The 18675-nt window shown below is 39.7% G+C and overlaps 1 protein-coding gene across 1 annotated transcript in view; it reads right to left on the reverse strand.

Annotated features, from left to right (window-relative positions):
• The window catches only part of LOC146439296 (uncharacterized), a 223307-nt gene that overhangs the window by 104008 nt on the left and 100624 nt on the right, over positions 1–18675 (reverse strand). Inside the window, exon 3 of the mRNA XM_085054974.1 lies at positions 12332–12397. Coding sequence (XP_084911100.1) covers positions 12332–12397 — 66 coding nt within the window. The remainder of the gene's footprint in view (positions 1–12331; positions 12398–18675) is intronic.

Genomic DNA, 18675 nt, shown 5'->3' on the forward strand with positions numbered 1-18675 from the left:
AAAGAAAAAAAAGCTTTGTAATCTGCATTGTATCTAAACTCTAGATATCCTAAGTAAAGCTACAGATCTTACTTGATTGCTATGCAGTATGATATACATTATTATGGCAACTCGGGAGTTATGGATACAACATTCATATTTATCAGCTGTCAGAGCTTCTGCAGATCCTGCTAAAATCCAGGAGTGCCTTCAGTTCCCTCAGCTTTGCAAAAGAGGGAACAAGCATCTGGCGTTGTGTGTGCTGCATATACGAAGTTCATGGCCAAGCCCAGCATTTTTTAAACAGGAAATTCCTAGGGGCCAAATCTCAAAGCTGTTATTCAGCTCTATGTTGTGCCAAGAGTCTTTTCAATTCCAGCACAGTCCTACAAACCAAAACAAGAGTTGTCTCTCACAAAATTCAGGGTTCAGCTTAATGGCTTAAGATAACTTGTTTTCCTTAAGTGAGAGCCACTCCTGGATTTGATTCTCTATTGCTAAGACAAAGAGGTTTAGCCATTTAGGACTAACACAGTCAAGAAGAATGAAAGTTACACACAATCTTTGTCTTTCCCTATTTCACCATGAGGTCTCAAGCAATCTGGTATGGCACAGCTTTGACCACAAAGCAGAGCAGAGCAATACACCAGCTGGGAAAGAGTACACAGATCAAGGACTATATCTTGGGGCAAAATCTTTTAACCCTACTGTACCACATAGCTGACAATCAACTTAAACAACTCAAACATACATTGCAAACAACTCTGGTGTTGACCATAGCCAGTGTGCCATGTCTTACACCTCCTCTATTATAGTTATCCTTGTTCTATAACAATTGTACAGATTGCTCACCAATCTGGAGGGGTGAGAGTTGTGGCTTTCAAAATAGACTTTGATCTCCTGGCTGACAGACTCTTGAAGCACTGATAGTAATCCATGAAATATTACTGGTGCAACAATGACAGACTGATAGCAGAACAAAATTTGTACTGAAGGGGCCCAAAACATGAATAGTGGTTGTTTGAAAACAAATGTTTCCACAGCAAATGTTTCACAAACTTTGAAACATAAGGAAGCCAATGCTACAAACACATTAAAATCTGATCTCTTCACTACATAAAAGACAAATTTTGAATAAATCTTGCAGATTCTTCTTATCTCCAGGAAAAAGAAAGCAATTCACTACTCATTATTTTATTATGCTTAGAAAACAAGAGATAGTGCCATTTCTCATGTAAGTAGCTACATAGAAGCTCCTAGACAGTAAAATTACAGAGCCGATCTTTCTTCCAGTATGCACTTTACACAATCCCCTGAAGATACATAGACCTGCATGGGGTATAGTATGGCAAAGACATGAGCAGCCACCTTAAATCCATAATGAGCTGCAAACAAAGTAATATTCCAGGATTGTTCATAGAGCTTAGAAAGAAATAATTAAAAAGTACTATTACTGACTGGAGAATTAGCAATTTTCACTCCTTCTGCCTTCCAAGGGTGATATTATACAGAATTTAGACTGCATTTGTTGTTGTAAAAGCATGAGTAGGTTTGTGTTTAGCCATTAATCTCTGAAGGCCTCCAGCAAAGTGTTATGAAACTGAATACTAGCAATTGCATTCACTGCAGCAAACCTTACCACTACTCAATTCACATAACCTGGAGTGACACCCAGGTTAAACACGCTCAGAGAACAGGGTGGCACTATGAGTAACTTAACCTCCTCTACATTCCATGTCACCAATAAAAAAAAAAAGTTGGGAAATTCTGTTACAATGACACACAGAGAGAAATTTTGACACTCTGATCTTTGAAATAATGCAATGGACCACTGGGGTCTGTCACAGCTGTATGCTACGTGCACATTCTCATACAGCCCTTATCAGCTATTGCCATTTACAGGTAGCAGAAGGCCAAATACCCTCAGGTGTAAAGACAGCACAGAAATTGGGCTGGCAGAAAAAAGACCCTGACATCCATCACTCAGGAAAGAGAAAAATGCAAGACTACCTCTGCAGCCCTTGTTTTCCTGCAGTCCAACTACACTGAATATTGTGAAGGCTTTGCACTCCAATTTCAGGGTCTTTCTTCTCTGGGTCTCTTCTGCTCCAGCCCTCCTTTATGCTACTCCATTCCCACCACCATTGTAGTCCTGAGTAAAAGGCAAAAAAATCCTATTCTTGTTTTCTTGTACTGCATTCCCCTAGTACAGTATATTCACCTTCTCAATTCTTGATGGAGCTCTGATTTATTGGAGCAGAAGCTGTTCTTTACTGCTTGTATTAAACAGAAAACAATAAGGACTCCACTTCTAAGCACAAAGTTCAAAGAATCCATTTCTGCCTCTAATCTTCAAATTTTGTGCATCGGAGTGCATAATACAAATGTAACTCTACATTACTGAAGTTATTTCTCTTACATCTTTAAAAATCCCTCTCAAATATCCCCACACAAATAAGTCAGTACTAAAATCAGTTCTTCTAATGGATGTATTACAGCATTTGTGATTAGATTTTAGGCACTGACTTCATTTTAGTGCCCATTTAACCAAGGCTTACCAAAATTAGACCACTTTTAAACTTTATACTGAAGATACCTTCCAACTCAGATGAGTTCATACAGATATTGTTGGCCTGTCTGACACACAGCTATAGCCTGAGAGTGTATAGCAAAGTTCACTGGATTTCTGACAGGAAAGGCTTCTTGTAGAGGAACAGAGGTATACAAAGACTCATAAAAGCACCAAGTCTAGCTTTTTGCCTTCTATCATGTCCTCTAAACTGTGCTACAATATCAACTTTGCAGTGGAATTGTATGGTTTTCCTTATCTATTATGTTGTAGCTGATGGTTCCATAAAATCACAATACAATTTCTTATGGGAAAAGTTTTTCTGCCAGTGTAATGAAAGATTGTAACCACAGCTTTACATGCAGCTTTTGGAGTTTTTAGCACACGTTAAGGGAGATGTTTGGAAGCTTGAAGCAAGATTGCATATTGTTGCCAGTCAGATTAGAAGTGGCAGGGATTTTGCATTGCATTTTTGAAGAAAGAATAAGAGCACATTATATTTAGGAGTCAGTATACACATATTGTATTTTATTAGTTTGCAACAAGAGATTGGATTCATATTTTAATTGCAGAAACACCTAATTCATCTCAGTCTGAATTGAAGCATCCTTCTGCCTATTCAAGAAATTAATATTCCAGTGAATCTGCATAGAAAAGAAAAAAAATCCAATAGACCCTGACAATCAAAAGATATTTGACCTAAAAGCTGGCAGTCTTAGCCCCAAATATGTCTACATGAAAACATGAACCAGATCCCTGAAAATGTAATGCTGCTCAAAGAATGTACCCTGCCTAAATCCCTTCTTTTACTGCGGTTTAGTCTCCTGTGCTTCAGAGAAAGACCAGAGAACCCAAAATGCACACATCAAATTATGACTTATTGTGGGGAAGTTTTTCTTTCATGACCCCATAGATGACAAGTGAAATCCCCAAAGCATGGCATTATTAACCAAGCATACTTTTTTTCTTTTTTTTCTTCTATAATAAGCACCAGCAGGAGACATCTTTCCATTGGACGTGATAGGAAGTTAAGGTTCAAAGTCAGACCACTCAGGAACAGATGTTTCCTAGTGGAAAGCTATGCATGAGGATTGAGATTCTCAAGAGGAGCCAAATAATCATTGGGTGCCCTTCCATGATAAACTGTAACTCTGTAATCATCATTAGTAATGCTACAAACCCAGAGTCCTAATTGCACAAACTTGAGTTAAAGCTGTCTTTGTTCCAGGGTCCTTAAGTGTGAACTCCATCATTACAAAAGGCCTCACGAAACTCTGAAGAGGATAATTTCTCAGGTGGAAAGCACCCTGCCGACATGTTCCAGTCTGATAAGTAGTGGTAACAAGTCCTCCTTTCTTTTAAAAAGGCTTCTTCAAACCCAGCCTGCCCCTGAGTTTTCAAATTAAATTTAACCATGGTAAAATACGATTTTAACTGCTATTCTGTTTTGGAGATCCTGTGTTCTCCAAAAAGTAGTGATGAAATTTCTGATTAAGAATTGTTCAGTAAATGACCTAATTTATAACAAGGTTATTTCTAAACTTTCAAATCCATGCCCTATTCAAAGAGTGGATACAACATTTTGGAGTAAGACTTTGTAAATAAAAGTTGAATCCCTATGTGAAGTACAAAATTGAAATCAACATTGACCACAGATCTGAGATCAGCTCTCAACACACAACAGCTGCAGACTGTGGTTATCATCATGTCCTCTAGAGTATTTTTGCAGATGCTTCTTTGGAACAAACTGGAAAATTTGATTTTTTGTTAATTGTACTTTCAATTTTAGAGAATGTTATGGAGACAAAGTAATTTCTTACCATAATTTAACAATAACAAAATAACAATTCAAAAACTGGCAGTTCCTGCATGACAAACATTAGCAATTACTTGGAAAAGCCATGATAGCCAGACACGCAGATCTTCAGCATTTTTCCTTTGCACAACTTAATTAGCGCAACAGACACTTAAATCTGTCCTAAAGCTGACAATGCCTCAAGCATTTCCTTAAGAGAGGGCAGTGCAAGTTCAGCTGTGTCAGGCCACACCAGCTGCCTGGCACACCAGTCTGGGCACGGAGCAAAATAAAGGGAGAATACCGTGACCCCCAGCCTTCACCAACAGGGAGTCTAAGCCGTACACAGGTCAGGATAACCTGGCAGCTTTTGTGACTGAGTGGGGTGGAAAGCAGACAGAGAGGCAGAAAAACAAGTGATCCCACTGAACAGTGCTGCACAACACCCAGCCAGATGTCTTTTCTCTAGGCAGGTCGACATTGTGACTCTGCACTCTGCATTAGTGCCAACAAGCTTTAAACTTGCTACCAAAAACACCCTACACCTTTAATGGGAAAAGCAACTCTTCTTTTTCCCCCACATGGAAACACACTCCACTCCTAGAGCAAAGAAATATCAAAAGAAGCAGACTAGATGTCCTTACAGTCCTTTGTTAAGTGGAAGGCTGGTCAGAAATCAGAACTGGCTTCATAAGCATAGAAACAAAAGGCATCCCAAGTGACAGGCTAGAGTTTGAAACTTTCTAGAAAGATCTGAATAAAGTTAACTTATAGCCATAAAAATAGATAACACTGCTAAATGCATGTATTGTACTTTAAAACAGGAAGGCATTTAAAATATTCTCTAGCCTTTTAAAGTTTAAATTAAGGCATCTCAAGGGATAGAAAGGAATACATTTTTCCAAGTGGAAAAAAAAAACCCCACAAAAAACCAAAGGTTTACCACATTTATGTACCTGCAAAATACAGAAAATTCAACAAAGCCACATTTCATTAAAAAATTGAATGCTTGAATAATTTTATATTACTAGCTCCAATAATCCATTACAATAATAGATTACTATGGAGCTCCAGATGAGGGTTCTTTGCAAAGATCACTGTACAGCAAAATAGGTGCTGGTCCTGCAAATACACTCACAAGTTTCCATGAGTTTTGTCAAAATCCTCTGATAATCTTGCATTTTATACACACAACAATATGACTGCTTCCATCATAACCACTTCTGAGGTCAGAGCTCTCTGCATTACCTTAAACTGATCATGGCCAAACATGTTGAGTCTGCAGCACTAAACTGGGTGTTTCCATCACCCCTTTCACCTAGGCTTTTCTGAAACAAGGAGCATGAGCGTGCCAAACATTCTGCTGTTTGTAGCAGTAAAACTCTTCTGTCCTTCTGCCGTACTTTGGCACAAGTTATTCTTCAACTCCTGCAGCTGTAACAGGAATTAATTATCTGCAGTTCTGTGTTCATTTGATCAGAGGCTTTAGTGCACCCATTCTCAGTGCTCAAAACACAGAGAGTCTCAGCTGACAGCTAAGGGCTCTGAAGGACAAGGCGAGAACCAAGCATTACGTACAGAAAGCCTTGTTTGTCTTTAGCATCTGAAATAATCTGTTACTCGATTTGTTTCACTTTTTTGTTTTCAGTTGCTATATGCCTTTGGAAAACCAAGGCTCCCCGAGTCATTCAGCAGTATTACATCAACTAACACATCAGTGCAGTGGATGTCAATGTCACCACAGTCCTGGAGCACAGCCAGCACTGGTCAAAGCATCCAAACAGTAATGGAGACCACTTTCCTCATTGGAAGGTTTCATTTTAATGTTCTTTAAGGATGCTGATAATAAAGCTAAGAGATCACTGCAGATACAAAAAGTCCATCCTCAAATTCAGGCTTGTAAAACAGATGGATCCAAGCCCTATAGCTTAAATAGTGACTCAGTCTTGTACAAAATTAAGACAGATTCTATTATGTATTTTAATTTTCTCATTATTAAACCAAGGAAGCTAGCCAAATTTTCAGCAGGCAGAGAGGAAATGTCATCTATTAATTCCCATCTCAGTTTGAAACTATCTTACTGATCCCAGTGAAATCATACCTGTGCAAGATCTGGACCAGCAGAAAATCAGGTTCTGGCATTTTTTCTTTAGGACACTTTGGATCTAAGAGTGAATTGTAAAGCTCAATTCCAAGAGTTATGTTTGTATCTGCACTGGTTTCATGTCTCTTTAGTTACTTTTCAAAGCTATAAGAAAGGACTTTAATATGTACCATAAGCCAAGAAGTCTCAAGACAGGCTAATTATATCACTCCTACCCTTTGCTTATAGCAGTTTTAACTCATCTCTAAATTCCAGTCATCTGTTTCTAATTCAAGCACATTTCAATTTCCTCACTTGATATGAGGAGCAGCAGCACTAGTGCTCACCAGAGGCCCTAACCAAGGGCAAATAAGAGTCAGGAAAAACCCTGGTGCTCTGCAAAGCAAGCTGGCCTGGCAGTCCTCAGTCTGGGTTTTCTGTAACACTACTTGGATCCAGCAGCTTAGCAAGTACAGCACAAGTAGCCCATATAGGTGCTGTTGCTAGTGAATACAATTTTAGTATTTTAACTGAGTAATCAGCACTTCAGAAGGAAGAGATACCAGATTTCCCCTCTTTTTTCTGTTAGTACTTGCTAGAGAAACAGTGCCAATCGATACACAGATGCCTTCTCCACCAGTTGTTGCCCTGCTTTGATTCAACTTTACCAGTAGAATATTGCATTGAATCCTGTGAGATGTTATGCCTAAATGTCTATGCATGATACCCAGGGAGATGAGCACCAACATAGGAGGTTGTGGAACTGATGGGGGGGAGGAGCACAGCTATGTGGCTATCAATCTATATTACTCTATAGCTCACATTGTGCAAAGTCTCTGTTTTTCAGGGTGATAAGAGAAAATACAATGACCTCCAAAGGGGTTGTGCGAGCTATTTTCTCCCTAGTGGAGCAAAAAAAAAAAAAAAAAGTCTGTATTTCTATTGTTTATTTGCAAGATGAAGCTGTTCCTAAGTGCATTAGTGCATTTCCCATTTCTAGGGTGTGTTACTTACAATACGCTTTTGAATTTTCTTCAAGAATAATTAGTTCACAAATAGAAAATATAATGCAGGTGAGGGAAAAATAATGTTTCTCAGACTTACTGTACTGACTATAGAGTTGAGAAGAGGCTGTCCCACATGTGAGCCTGCGATGGGTTTACTGATAGGATATGTGGCTACAAGGACAAAAAGTACAATGTCCTCATCACAGTGGGAAACTTTGAACAATATAGAGAGAAGGAAAACTACTAATATATTCCAAATAATATTCCTTATAGTTGTTAGAAATTTCCCTATTTAAAATAAATATCCCCAAATTGCAAGATTTTAATAAAAGTTCATTAGGAGAAGTTTTGACTGATATTGCATTTACTCTCACAACTCATTTTTATTTTGCATTCCAGTGTAAACTAAGAAGAAATAATTAACTGCATCAGGACTTTTCTGAGTTGGGGTCCCCCTAAAATTTTTTCAATTGAATTTTTTAGTCATAACAGTTAATAATAGAAACATCTGCAGCAAAAAGGCTGACTTTTTGCATACTTCAACAGTTCTGTGATTTCCAGATAACTTGTGTGAACCAGACATAAATTTGTCAATGAAAATTTGAATTTAAAATAGAAGCCAAATTTTACTAAAATGTTGCTTCACAGTTCTAACAAGGAAATCTTCAACAAATGAGCCAAGTCCAGAATCCACAGTTTTTAATATAATATACCTTATCTAGCCAGTTTCTCAATCAACTGTAAACAGCTACATCTCAAGCATTATTCTTAACCACACTTCTCACAGAGGTACTGAAATCCTAAATTGAAATCCCATGATTTTTTTTTTTTTTTTTTTTAGTAGATTAGCACAACCTCTATGGCACATACCTAAAATCAACTTCACACAAAATCAGAACCATGTGCAAAACCTGCCAAGGCCAGAATGAAGAGGGATACTCTCAGCTTCTCTGAGTAGTAGCAGATGTGAAGCCCTGGCAGTACAGCCTCCAGCCAAAAGATTAAAAGGGGTCTTAACTCACATTTGCTGGCAGATTTAGGTGAGTGGGCTACAGAAACACCTCCAGTTGACTGCTACCTCCCACCCACCCCCCACTACAGCTTCCCCGCTGACAGCAGCCACAGCTGTCATACATACACACTAAATCACTCTTTCCTTCTGGCAAAGAGTTTTTACAGTTACGTAAAAAGAAATTGGTTGGTACCCCATTAGAGTGGCTTGCTGGACACTCTGCATGCAGTTATCAGCATTCAAGTAATCTCCCCATTCAGAACGGGGTTGGAAAGCCCTTATGGCTGGCCTGAGTTCCCAGTGAACAGAAAGATCTCCACAGAACAAGGCACACCTCTTCCAAAAGCTGGACAATGCCCATATACGTGGATTTGTAAGAGTACAGGTAATGTTGCCATCTAGTGACTCCTGACACAGCAATATTGGCAAGATTTTTATTGGGCTACACAAGTATTTTCAGCAACTATATGGCTTTCACCAATCTGAAGGTCCACAGCATCTGAGGATTGCAACCTTTTCCATATTGTAGCCAGCTAAAACAATCAAATCATTTTAGGGTCTGTCTTTGACTCTAGCTTCTAGAAAAACAGTTACAGTCCTTCTTCAGCCTGCTCATGATCAAGCTGATGACCCTGAGAAGCCTACAGCTCAACAGATTTATTCCGTAAGTTCAGTGATTTTCCTGGCACTAGGCTATTATCTTACATCACCTACTTGGACTTCAACAAAAAAATTAACAATGGAATTTTTGTTAAATTCAGCTTGCAAGGTGCAATTAGATTGAAAGAACATTCTCATAGCATGCAAGCAAAAATATCCTGAAGCTGTGCTACATCTCCAGCCCATTAGCCAAACTTTGATAGACATGCTGAAAATGCTGTTCTCAGAATGGCACAAAAAGCTCAGTCTTTCATCTAACTTATTGCAGATACAGCAAATCAGGACTGTGACTGTCCTAACGCAATTGTGGTGGAGCTGTGATCCACTCTGAAGCATTTAGCAATCAGCAACTTCTTCTATACTCTATACTCAACTTTTTCTATACTAGAGAAGACACTTCCTTCTTCCAGGGAGTTTGATGCAGATCTGAGGGAGATGCCGTCTCAAGACGTTGGGGTTGTTTAGTGTGATTTTTCTCCATTCAGTTTTCTCAAACTGGAAGAATGGTAGCAGTTTCCCTTCAACAGGCCCATACTGGAAGCTTCAGGGTGGGGGGGAGAGGAGGGTGGGGGAGGGGAGAGGACAATGTCAGGAAATAATTAAGCAGGCAATCATGACCACCAGATACAGGAACAGGTAAAGCACTACAAATAGAAGCACAAAGGCTGGCTGTAAAAGAGGTGGTTCAGCTTGGTTACAGAAAAGAGAGGGGAGAGCAGAAACAGAAGTGAGCAAAGTTTGAGAGAGCTTTAACAAAGACAAACTAGTAACACAGGGAAGGCATTAAAGAGAAAGAATGTGCACTCTTGGACAACAAGAGGAAAAGTGCAGCCCTGAGTAGCCAGGAGACAAGCAAGGCAACAGTCCAAGTTAAAATGGGGTCAGAACAGATAAACACCTTTGACATTCATGGAATTCATTAATGTCCCACTATTTGAAGTAAAACTGGAGGATTTGAATGACGCTGCCTCATTCTGTGTCCCTCACACTGACAGCCAGCACTCACAGGTCTGTTTCTTGGGTTAGACAATAGTGCATGCACTGCAGACACAGCTTGTGCTAGGTATGACTTTAACATAAAATAGTTTGGAACAGCCCCAGTGCTTTGCTTTCATATCATTGTCACACTTGAATAACTTTAGGAACAGCAGCTGCATAACTCAGAAAATTGAGAAACCCTGACAACGCCTCCTTTGCAGTTGGTCTGGCTAAAACAACTCGGTGCCTTGGGAAATTGGTCTGGCCTTTTGTGTTACCCAGCGTTGCCACTGGCCTCCAGCTCCATCAGCTTTTCTCATGCATTCCAAGATTTACTCTGTTATTCTCTGTGAAGTTTGTTCCATAATTTGTGAGCACACCAGTGCTCTTGCTCATATGCACACAAGCCTTGAAAGGTCAGAACTCACAGATGTTTTGCAAAAAACATAGAACCCATGACTTGCATGAGATCTGTGTCTTACTCAGAGAGAAGGATATATATCCTGCATATGGAAAACATCACATTTAACTCATTTAAAGCATGAACCACATTTCTTATTCTCGCATAGCTCATCCCAGCTATATAATGGCTGCTATCACACTGTTAACATCCAGCTTTAAAAAATAAAAAAATAAAGAAGCTTATCACTGTGAAGTACTAGCCCCCATACATGAAACCTTGAAGGCATGACCAATGAAGAATGTACCATTTCAGAATAGAAAAAGACTGAACAATGCAGAACAGTCATCTAACACTTGTATCATACATATATAGCAGCATGCCTAGATCTCATTTATGGGCTGCCACCCATCTTGATGTTTATATAGTACAGAGTCAAACAAAGAATTGCTGCCTCAGAAGACTTACAGCTTAATTCTCCTACCAATCCCTAGGTCAACTCAGCCACAGCAAGTAACAATGACACAATCTGAAAGCAGAAATGGACTTCTTTAAAGACATGAGAGTATTTTAAAATGCATTGAACCCCTCCTCAGGGAGAGTTAAGAATGCCTGATGAATGCTCTAACTTAGCTGGAAGTCTTCCAGTAGCTTTTCATTCCCTACCCTTTCCAGTTACAGCTTAGGAGTACAAAGTCATCACATCCCGTTTTGTCTTAGATACACTGTCAGTAAAAAGGGAATGCCTCCATATCTGATTATGCTGTCTTTTGCAGTGTTTTGTTTGTTTGTATTTTTTTGCAAAGGGCTAGTAGCACCAACATCTGCCTGCACTCAAGCAAAACTTTAGTCTTGCTTGTTAGCCAAAATTTTCTTAGTTGGAATTTGAATCTTAGAGCTTGTTTCATCAATGAAGCCTGAAGTCCCATAAGAAGGGGTGTGGTTTTAGCTCCTTTTATTCCATTGAACATACAGATCCTAGTCTGTACTGAGAAACACACCAACTCCTTACATGGAATTAATAATCACATTTGATGCCCAAAAATTCCACCTATTCTGAGGAAGTCTGACATACTCAGCTTTTGCAAGAGTGGCTTGCTATCCATGGATTACCCACACTGACATCTAAATAGGCAAGACAGCAAGACAGTCTAGGACAACAACAGTTTAGAGAAACCGCAACACCACAGCAGCTCTTAGTAATGTTTTGGTTTGGGTTTTTTTCTCCCTCCTTGGTGAGGATTTAGATGAAATAGATGGAAAGGCTATATGGAGACGTGTAGAAACAGCCACAAAAGAGAAAAGCAAACTGGACAAAAATGAAGATAAAGTCTTGTGGACAAACCACAGCTAATAGAAAAGTAAAAGTATGAGAAGATGAAGTAAAGAAGCTCAAATACATTGATTAAGATTCAGTCAGATCCACACAAAATCCTGCAGCAGTTTACTTGGTTCAGGGCTCTGCTTTAAAACAAAAAATACTTCTTGGCCTTGCCCCCCAGGGCCTGGCAAGGTGTCTTTAGAGGCATTCAGTGTCACTTACTGAGCCATTGAGGATGGGACCCAGACCACCTTTCCCTCTCCCCCAGCTAAGTGCTGTGGCCTCACTGGGCAGATCAGAGCAAGTAGTTAAGCTGCAGCTGCAGTTTCTTCCTTCTACTACAACACAGCAGACACAGAGGGTCCAGGAACCCACAGGCACAGCAAAAGGCTACGAACCTGAGCTGTAGGAAATATTGCAGCAGGAAAGCAGAGGAAATGTGTTGTTTGAAGCTGACTTTGTCCATCCAATACCAGCAAAAAGTGCACAAGGTGACATGCAGCATCTTCAGTATGTGTGAGACTTACCCCTCCAGATGCCCTCTCCATGCAACAGGCCTGAAGTCATCCTTGCAGCCACACTGGGACTTGATTCTGGGGGAAAAAAAAGGTTGGGTGTGAGCACAGAGCACCACTGAATTGGAGTACACAGAAGAGGTGAGAAGTCATTCAGGTAAGCTCAAACATATGACACTGGAGGATGAGGAGGAAAGAAGGCATGGCAGCCTTAAAGACAGACAGTGAGGGCTGGTCAGAGGCAGATGCTGCAAGACTTTAAATGCCATTTCTGTCTGAAAATTATGAAGAGATGGTATTCCCTTTGATATGAGTGAGAGGGGCACAGCCACACCTGCAAGAAATCAGGCTACAAAATTTGTACTGCAGATATAATTAGGCTAAATTTTTAAACTTCAGGTATATAGCAAGAGAGGTCTCTGTGACTGCTGGAGAAACTCCAGGATTTCTCTCTTGACTATGAGGGAACTCTGATGAGGTATTTGGCTTTCTGAGGAGTTGTAGCAGACATGCAAACTAGCAGTCATATGTCAGAATGACTAGGAAAGAAACTTCAGCTTCCAAATACATGTGTAAAGGTTAAAACTAATTAGAATACAGAAATAAGTAGTATTTTACTGGAAACAGAAAAAAAAATGTCCCAACACTCTAGGAAAATAGCAAGGCCTCCATTAGAGCAAATTCAAATTCAAGTTTAAAATGCAGTCTCATAAACATGTGTGCAGAATTTATATAGGGAGGAAGGGCTTTTACAATGATGCTAGGAGCAACATATCACACTAAAAAGTAGGAAAAAAACAATACTGGGTAATAGAAAAAGTTCTTGTCAGACCTGTGACTCTACAGGATAGTCTAAAATAAGTGTGCTGAAACACTGCTAAACAAGTGAGGCCTGTAGAAATTCGTGCCTAAGTGATGACATTTGTTAGTCTTCCACTGCTGGATTTTCACCAAAGCAAGAAAAACCAAAGCTGGTTATTTTTTTCCCCACCACTTCTGCTCAGTGACCAAGATAAGAGGTCAGGAAATGCAGATGCCCATGCATGTGTCTTGCAGAGACCTACATACCAGACCCATCACCCCAATCAACATGCTTTCTGTTTAAACCTTTTTTTTTTTTTTTCCTTTGCAGTTCCTGTAAGTTTCATAAGTCTTGTTTTGGGTCTGTTGAGGTCGAGGTTTTTAAGACAAAAAAAAATCTCAAGTAAGCTGTGCTTGTTTTATAGTCAATGCATCCATAAACCAAACACACCAAATGCTAGAGCAGTTAGCTAAGAGTCATTCAGGCGAGCCCTAATTAAAAAGAAAAGAAACCCTTGCAAACAGCATGTCTCCAAGGGGTGAAAGGTCCCCATGCTGCTCGGTGAGGAAACACCAGGGCCACCTTTAAACTTTAGAGTTTTATTAGTGCCTTTGTCAGCAGCATGTATCTGCGTGTTGTGTTTTAATCGAGGCTCTGAATTTGTCTGTGACAGACTCAAAACAGGAAATTAACACCCTGCGGTGTGGCGGCAAAGCCTCAGAGGAAGCAGCAGTGGGGTACATGAGGCCGAGGATGAACAAAGACCCATAAACATAACGTCACCCATAAAAGTCACACTTTAAGGCACAGGAAGGATACTAAACAACACTTGGCTGCATTACACGCTTGCAGTAAAAAGAAAGCCTCAGGTTGAGGGGCAGAACATTTACAAGGCGCTTAGTTTTCGAAATATTTGCTACGGCTTTTATTTTCAGCAAAGCAGTTCAAAGTTAGGTGTAGGAAATACCCAACGAGCTCACAAATGTTACATTTCCAGTTGACACGTGGCTCAGGGCTAAGATATTGCTTTTTATCTATCTCCCTGTTTATTTGGGTTGTTTCCTCTTCATAAGGGGTTCAGCTTTTCTGCAGGCAGCTGGATGGTTTTCCACTGTTACCATGGTATTGCTGCCCTTTAACATAGGGCTGTTAACATGACCTTTGCTTCTTTCCATTCCTACAAGGATGTTTCAGTGTAAATAATTTGGAAGCCAAACAGCACTGGGAGATTCCCCCTCTGGGAGATGGGAACACAGCCTGCTCAGCTAGGAGAGGAGCAGGGCAAAAGCTGCAAGCTGATAGCTGACAGCTAATGGCAACATAAAACTGAAGTGCTGTCTCAAAAAGAACTCTTCTGCAGCTGAGGGATGCTGGCAATTATTTTTACAATACTTAACGCTACCTGTGAACTGCCCTATCTTGAAAGCAAAAGATGGAGCAGACCATAGGCAGTTACAGGAGCCCAAAGGCAGACTCTGTAGGGCAGGGCAGTTGTGCTGAGTGGGGTAACAGAGCCTTAGGATGAAGAAATACTGGCAATATTGCTTAAGATGGCTATTGTAACTCCTAGGATTTTTAAGGCCTGAAAGGCTCTCACAAACAGGGGGGATGTTCACTTTGTAAGAAAAACATACATTTTGCAGAATGTCAATTAAAACAACACCAGAAACCACCTAATTTACTATTAAAAAAAAAAAAAAGGAAAACCCACTGTTGTAGCCTTTATCTAATATATTCTTTGCCTCAAGCAACTCTTAATATAGTTATATTAATTCTATTAACTTAAATGAAAGGCAAATCCAAAGTTTCATGGGGCAATAGAAGTTGCTGCTGTAAATTAGACCAGTCTGCAGCCTACTGTACTGAGGGGAACTTTAAGATTTCTGCCAGACTCCTCAGGCATGAAGTGATATTTTGAACACTGTAACAGTGGCTGAAAGCTTCAGGAAAAGGTGTGCATTATTGCGAAAAAGTTTTGTTCACAGTGGGAGTTTTCTCTAATCCTGCACAGATTTAGAATTAATTTTTCAAGAGAGACTAAATAATACCCTAAATTCCACTAAAATTCTGTGGGATTTATGTGCCTAACATCCTAAGTCCTAAGCTTTTATGTTGGGCTTATGCAGTAGAGCATGAGAGGGAGATATTTCTTATATAACTCAAACAGTTCAGATTATACTCAAGTAATCCAAACCACCTGTGGATCACTGCAGTCAAAAATTTGTGGAGGGAGGGTTTTTTTCCCCCTTTTCTGATTTTTAAAGCAGGATTTCCAGTACATTTAGGATTCGACCAGCCTTGGAAAAGCACAGCTCCTGAGTGAGTGTGAGAGCAGCTCCAGAGTTGTGCTGGTGCTCACCCCTGGGGCTGATCCCGACCGGCTGCCTGCGAGCAGCTGCAGCGCTGTGCTCACGCAGAAAGCCAGCTATGCAGACACAGCACCAGCTGCAGATTTCCCTCTGCCTGGGGAATCCCCAGCCAGCAAAATCGGTCAGCTTCGAGTTCTATGAGCTGTTAGGGCAACACATGGGTGCTAGATTAGCCTTGGGTGTTTCAGAATTCCCACTCATTACTAGTGCAAAGATGCTACAGGGTTGGAATAACTGCACTGACCTTGTATGGATTGTCTCAAAGTGACTTAAGGTGATAAAAAAGGATAAAATTAAATTACTAATATGAATCAATAGTATTTTAAGATGGTAGTTCTTGTGGCTTCCTACTTACTTTTTTTTTTTAAACACACAGGACTAAAACACTAAAGTTCAGTTGAAATGTCATCTGAACTCTGGCAGCTTGAACATGTGGCTTCTCACATATAGGTTTCAGATGAAACTCTGCTCTGTCAGATACTGATGCAAAAAGTCTGCAAGAGGAAAGTACCAAAATAAATGTAAAAGCCTTCCACTAGCAAACAGGAAGCAAAGCAGCACCAAGAAGTTATGCTGTTCACTGGGGATCCATTCAAATCAGATGTTGTTGAAGAGATTCAACGCAAATGAGGATGCTGTGAAGAAAGTTTAAATACATGTCACAGATTCAAGTGGAACCTAAAATTAGTACAGAGTGGTTTGGCTCTTCACCCTATATTCCTGTCCTATGGAATGAGATCATTTTGTTGTTAGAGCCAAATGCTTTCTCTCACTGCTGTTGCTACGACAGGGTGACAAAAGCTGCCAAGACCTCTCGTGAGGCATTTCGAATGAAAACCTATATAAATTTTTTAACTGTCTTTTTTATTACCATACAATGTCTTACAGAGTTAAGATTCTGATATGGTAATTATTTACCTAGCAAAACCTATGCCTGATCTCACAACATATAGCTGATAAGTGTGTACATATAATGTTAGAAACATTTTGTTGAGTAGAAAACCTGAGATGGGAGTTGGCTGCTGTGGGCTTTTGAGACACTTATATAAAAATTAAAATTGGAATAGACTCAAAGGCCTCATTTGCCTCTCATTTTTTTCAAGTGAAAATCCAAATGAACCCCCAAATGCCAAATTAGCAGTCCTAGAGTAAAATCTAGTGTGACAGGAGGCCAATTAGGCCACCTTAAAAAGTTAATTTTTCACAGAAGTTGGCCTGTGAAAAAGCCATTTTCAGCAATATAAGTTGGTTGTAATAATGAGTTGTTTCAAAACCCAGTAACATTCATCCTAGGATAAATGTGCTATAAATATGTTCACAGAACTGAAAAAACATAAAAATTCTTGAGAATAAATTGTGAAAATGGCATTTTTAACCAGCTGGCACTTGCCAATAGGCAGATCTACAGTCAAACCACAAGCAGTCCTATCTCTCAGGTTTGCACAGAGTACAGATCCATCCCCTCCAAACCATGACACAATCCCTAGTGGTACATGGAACTCATACCGTTCCTTTAGATTCCTAGTTTGATGCTTCCACAACAAAGTTGCTCAGACAATCCAGAGTTCCAGCAGGATCTGGTGGTGCCAGCCAAGCTGCATGTGCCATTCTCCTCCAGTAAGGAGGCAAGATTCAAGGTAAATAAGTACAGCCCATAGAGGCAAGCCTAAGTGAGACTAAGGGTGTACTGCAAAAGAACTAGATGCTTTTTGGTTCAGATTATTATTGCTGGTCATAACAGACACAGTGATCCTGCTCCTGATTTTTTGAGCTCTTTCTCAGTAGGCTCAATATTAAATTCAGAGGGCAGACAGATATATACCCAAAAGACAAACTGTAGAAACCTCAAGACAACTCTCCTTCTTCAGAGGAAAGTTGTAGCAATGCAAGGGGCAATCTCCAGGCTTCACCTCAGCTTCACACTTCTTTTGCTGACACATTTAGTGAAAAAAGTGAGAGGGGATAAGAGAAGACAGAAAGAAAACATTAGGCAAATGAAGGCCAGATAGATTGAGATTTAGTGTTTTTTTCACATAGTTTGCAAATTTTGCTTAAAATTGTTTCATTCCTCTGGTACATTTAGGTTAGTCTTAGGAACAAAGATGATGTATACAAGCCAGTTATAAGACAGGAAAGGGGTAAGAGTTGAAATCTATCACCCAAGATCAGAGATGATCACTATCATAGTTGCAACTAGAACTCAGGTTTGCACTATCTTGGTTTTGAAGTTATATTTCTGGGGCACAATGTGCCCAAATGAGCCTTTTTAACTTTGCATTTACTATCAGAATAGACTTTTTCCATCTGTAAGGCAATCTAATTACCCTACATCATAAAGAAAAATAAGGATCACATTGCTGAAATTAGAGGGACATCCATTGATAGTGAGTGTTAGGAGAACCAAGTTTAGTATTGTTTTTTTCTCTTGAGGAGTCTTTCCACAAGACAATCTTCTAAAGCTTACTCCTGAGCATTATTTTTGATATGTTAGAGATAAAACTTACTTGGACAAATTTAGAACAAAAGAGGATGGGGGGATGTGTTCTAGACTATTGAAATAGAGTCATACCTGGGTTCAACAGCTCTTCTTCAGCAATTACTTCAGCAATCATACTTGTGTAGCATGAGGCTTCATAAGTTTTTTAACAAAGTTCCTCCAACATCTAGAGAAGACAGCTAAGGAAACACTGCTTCTGAATGGATTACATAACACTTTGTAAACCTTTTTCTTAGCTAGCATCTTTGCCAAATAGCACCTCATTGTACTTCTTCAATCTTACAATAAAAATACGAAGAACTTGTCTGGCAACAAACAGCATTCACATGAGGGGAACTTCAGTCTTGTTATATATAAGCATCATCTAAGAGGTTTAAACCACAAACTTTTACTGCAATATAAAAAAGGGACTGTGCAGGACTTTGCAAAAACATTTCTGTAAAGGTATGAACAGCTGCCTTGGGGAAACTCCCCCATATCAATAGAAATAGCTGTTTCTGCCCACACTGAGCAATGGCTCAGAGGGAATCTTTACAAATATTCTTGTAACTTATTCCGTTTGAATGCAGTAGGTTTCAGGAAGACATCTCAATAAGCAGGGAAGTCAGAAAACTAGCTGATAAAACAAAAAGCAGCAGCATTTCCCAGTGCAAAAAAGGAGTTTTTGCTGCACAACCAATGCAGCAAG

The sequence above is a fragment of the Lichenostomus cassidix genome, chromosome 3 (genome assembly GCF_008360975.1).
Source record: "Lichenostomus cassidix isolate B80296 chromosome 3, HeHo_3.0, whole genome shotgun sequence".
In the NCBI taxonomy this organism is placed as follows: Eukaryota; Metazoa; Chordata; class Aves; order Passeriformes; family Meliphagidae; genus Lichenostomus; species Lichenostomus cassidix.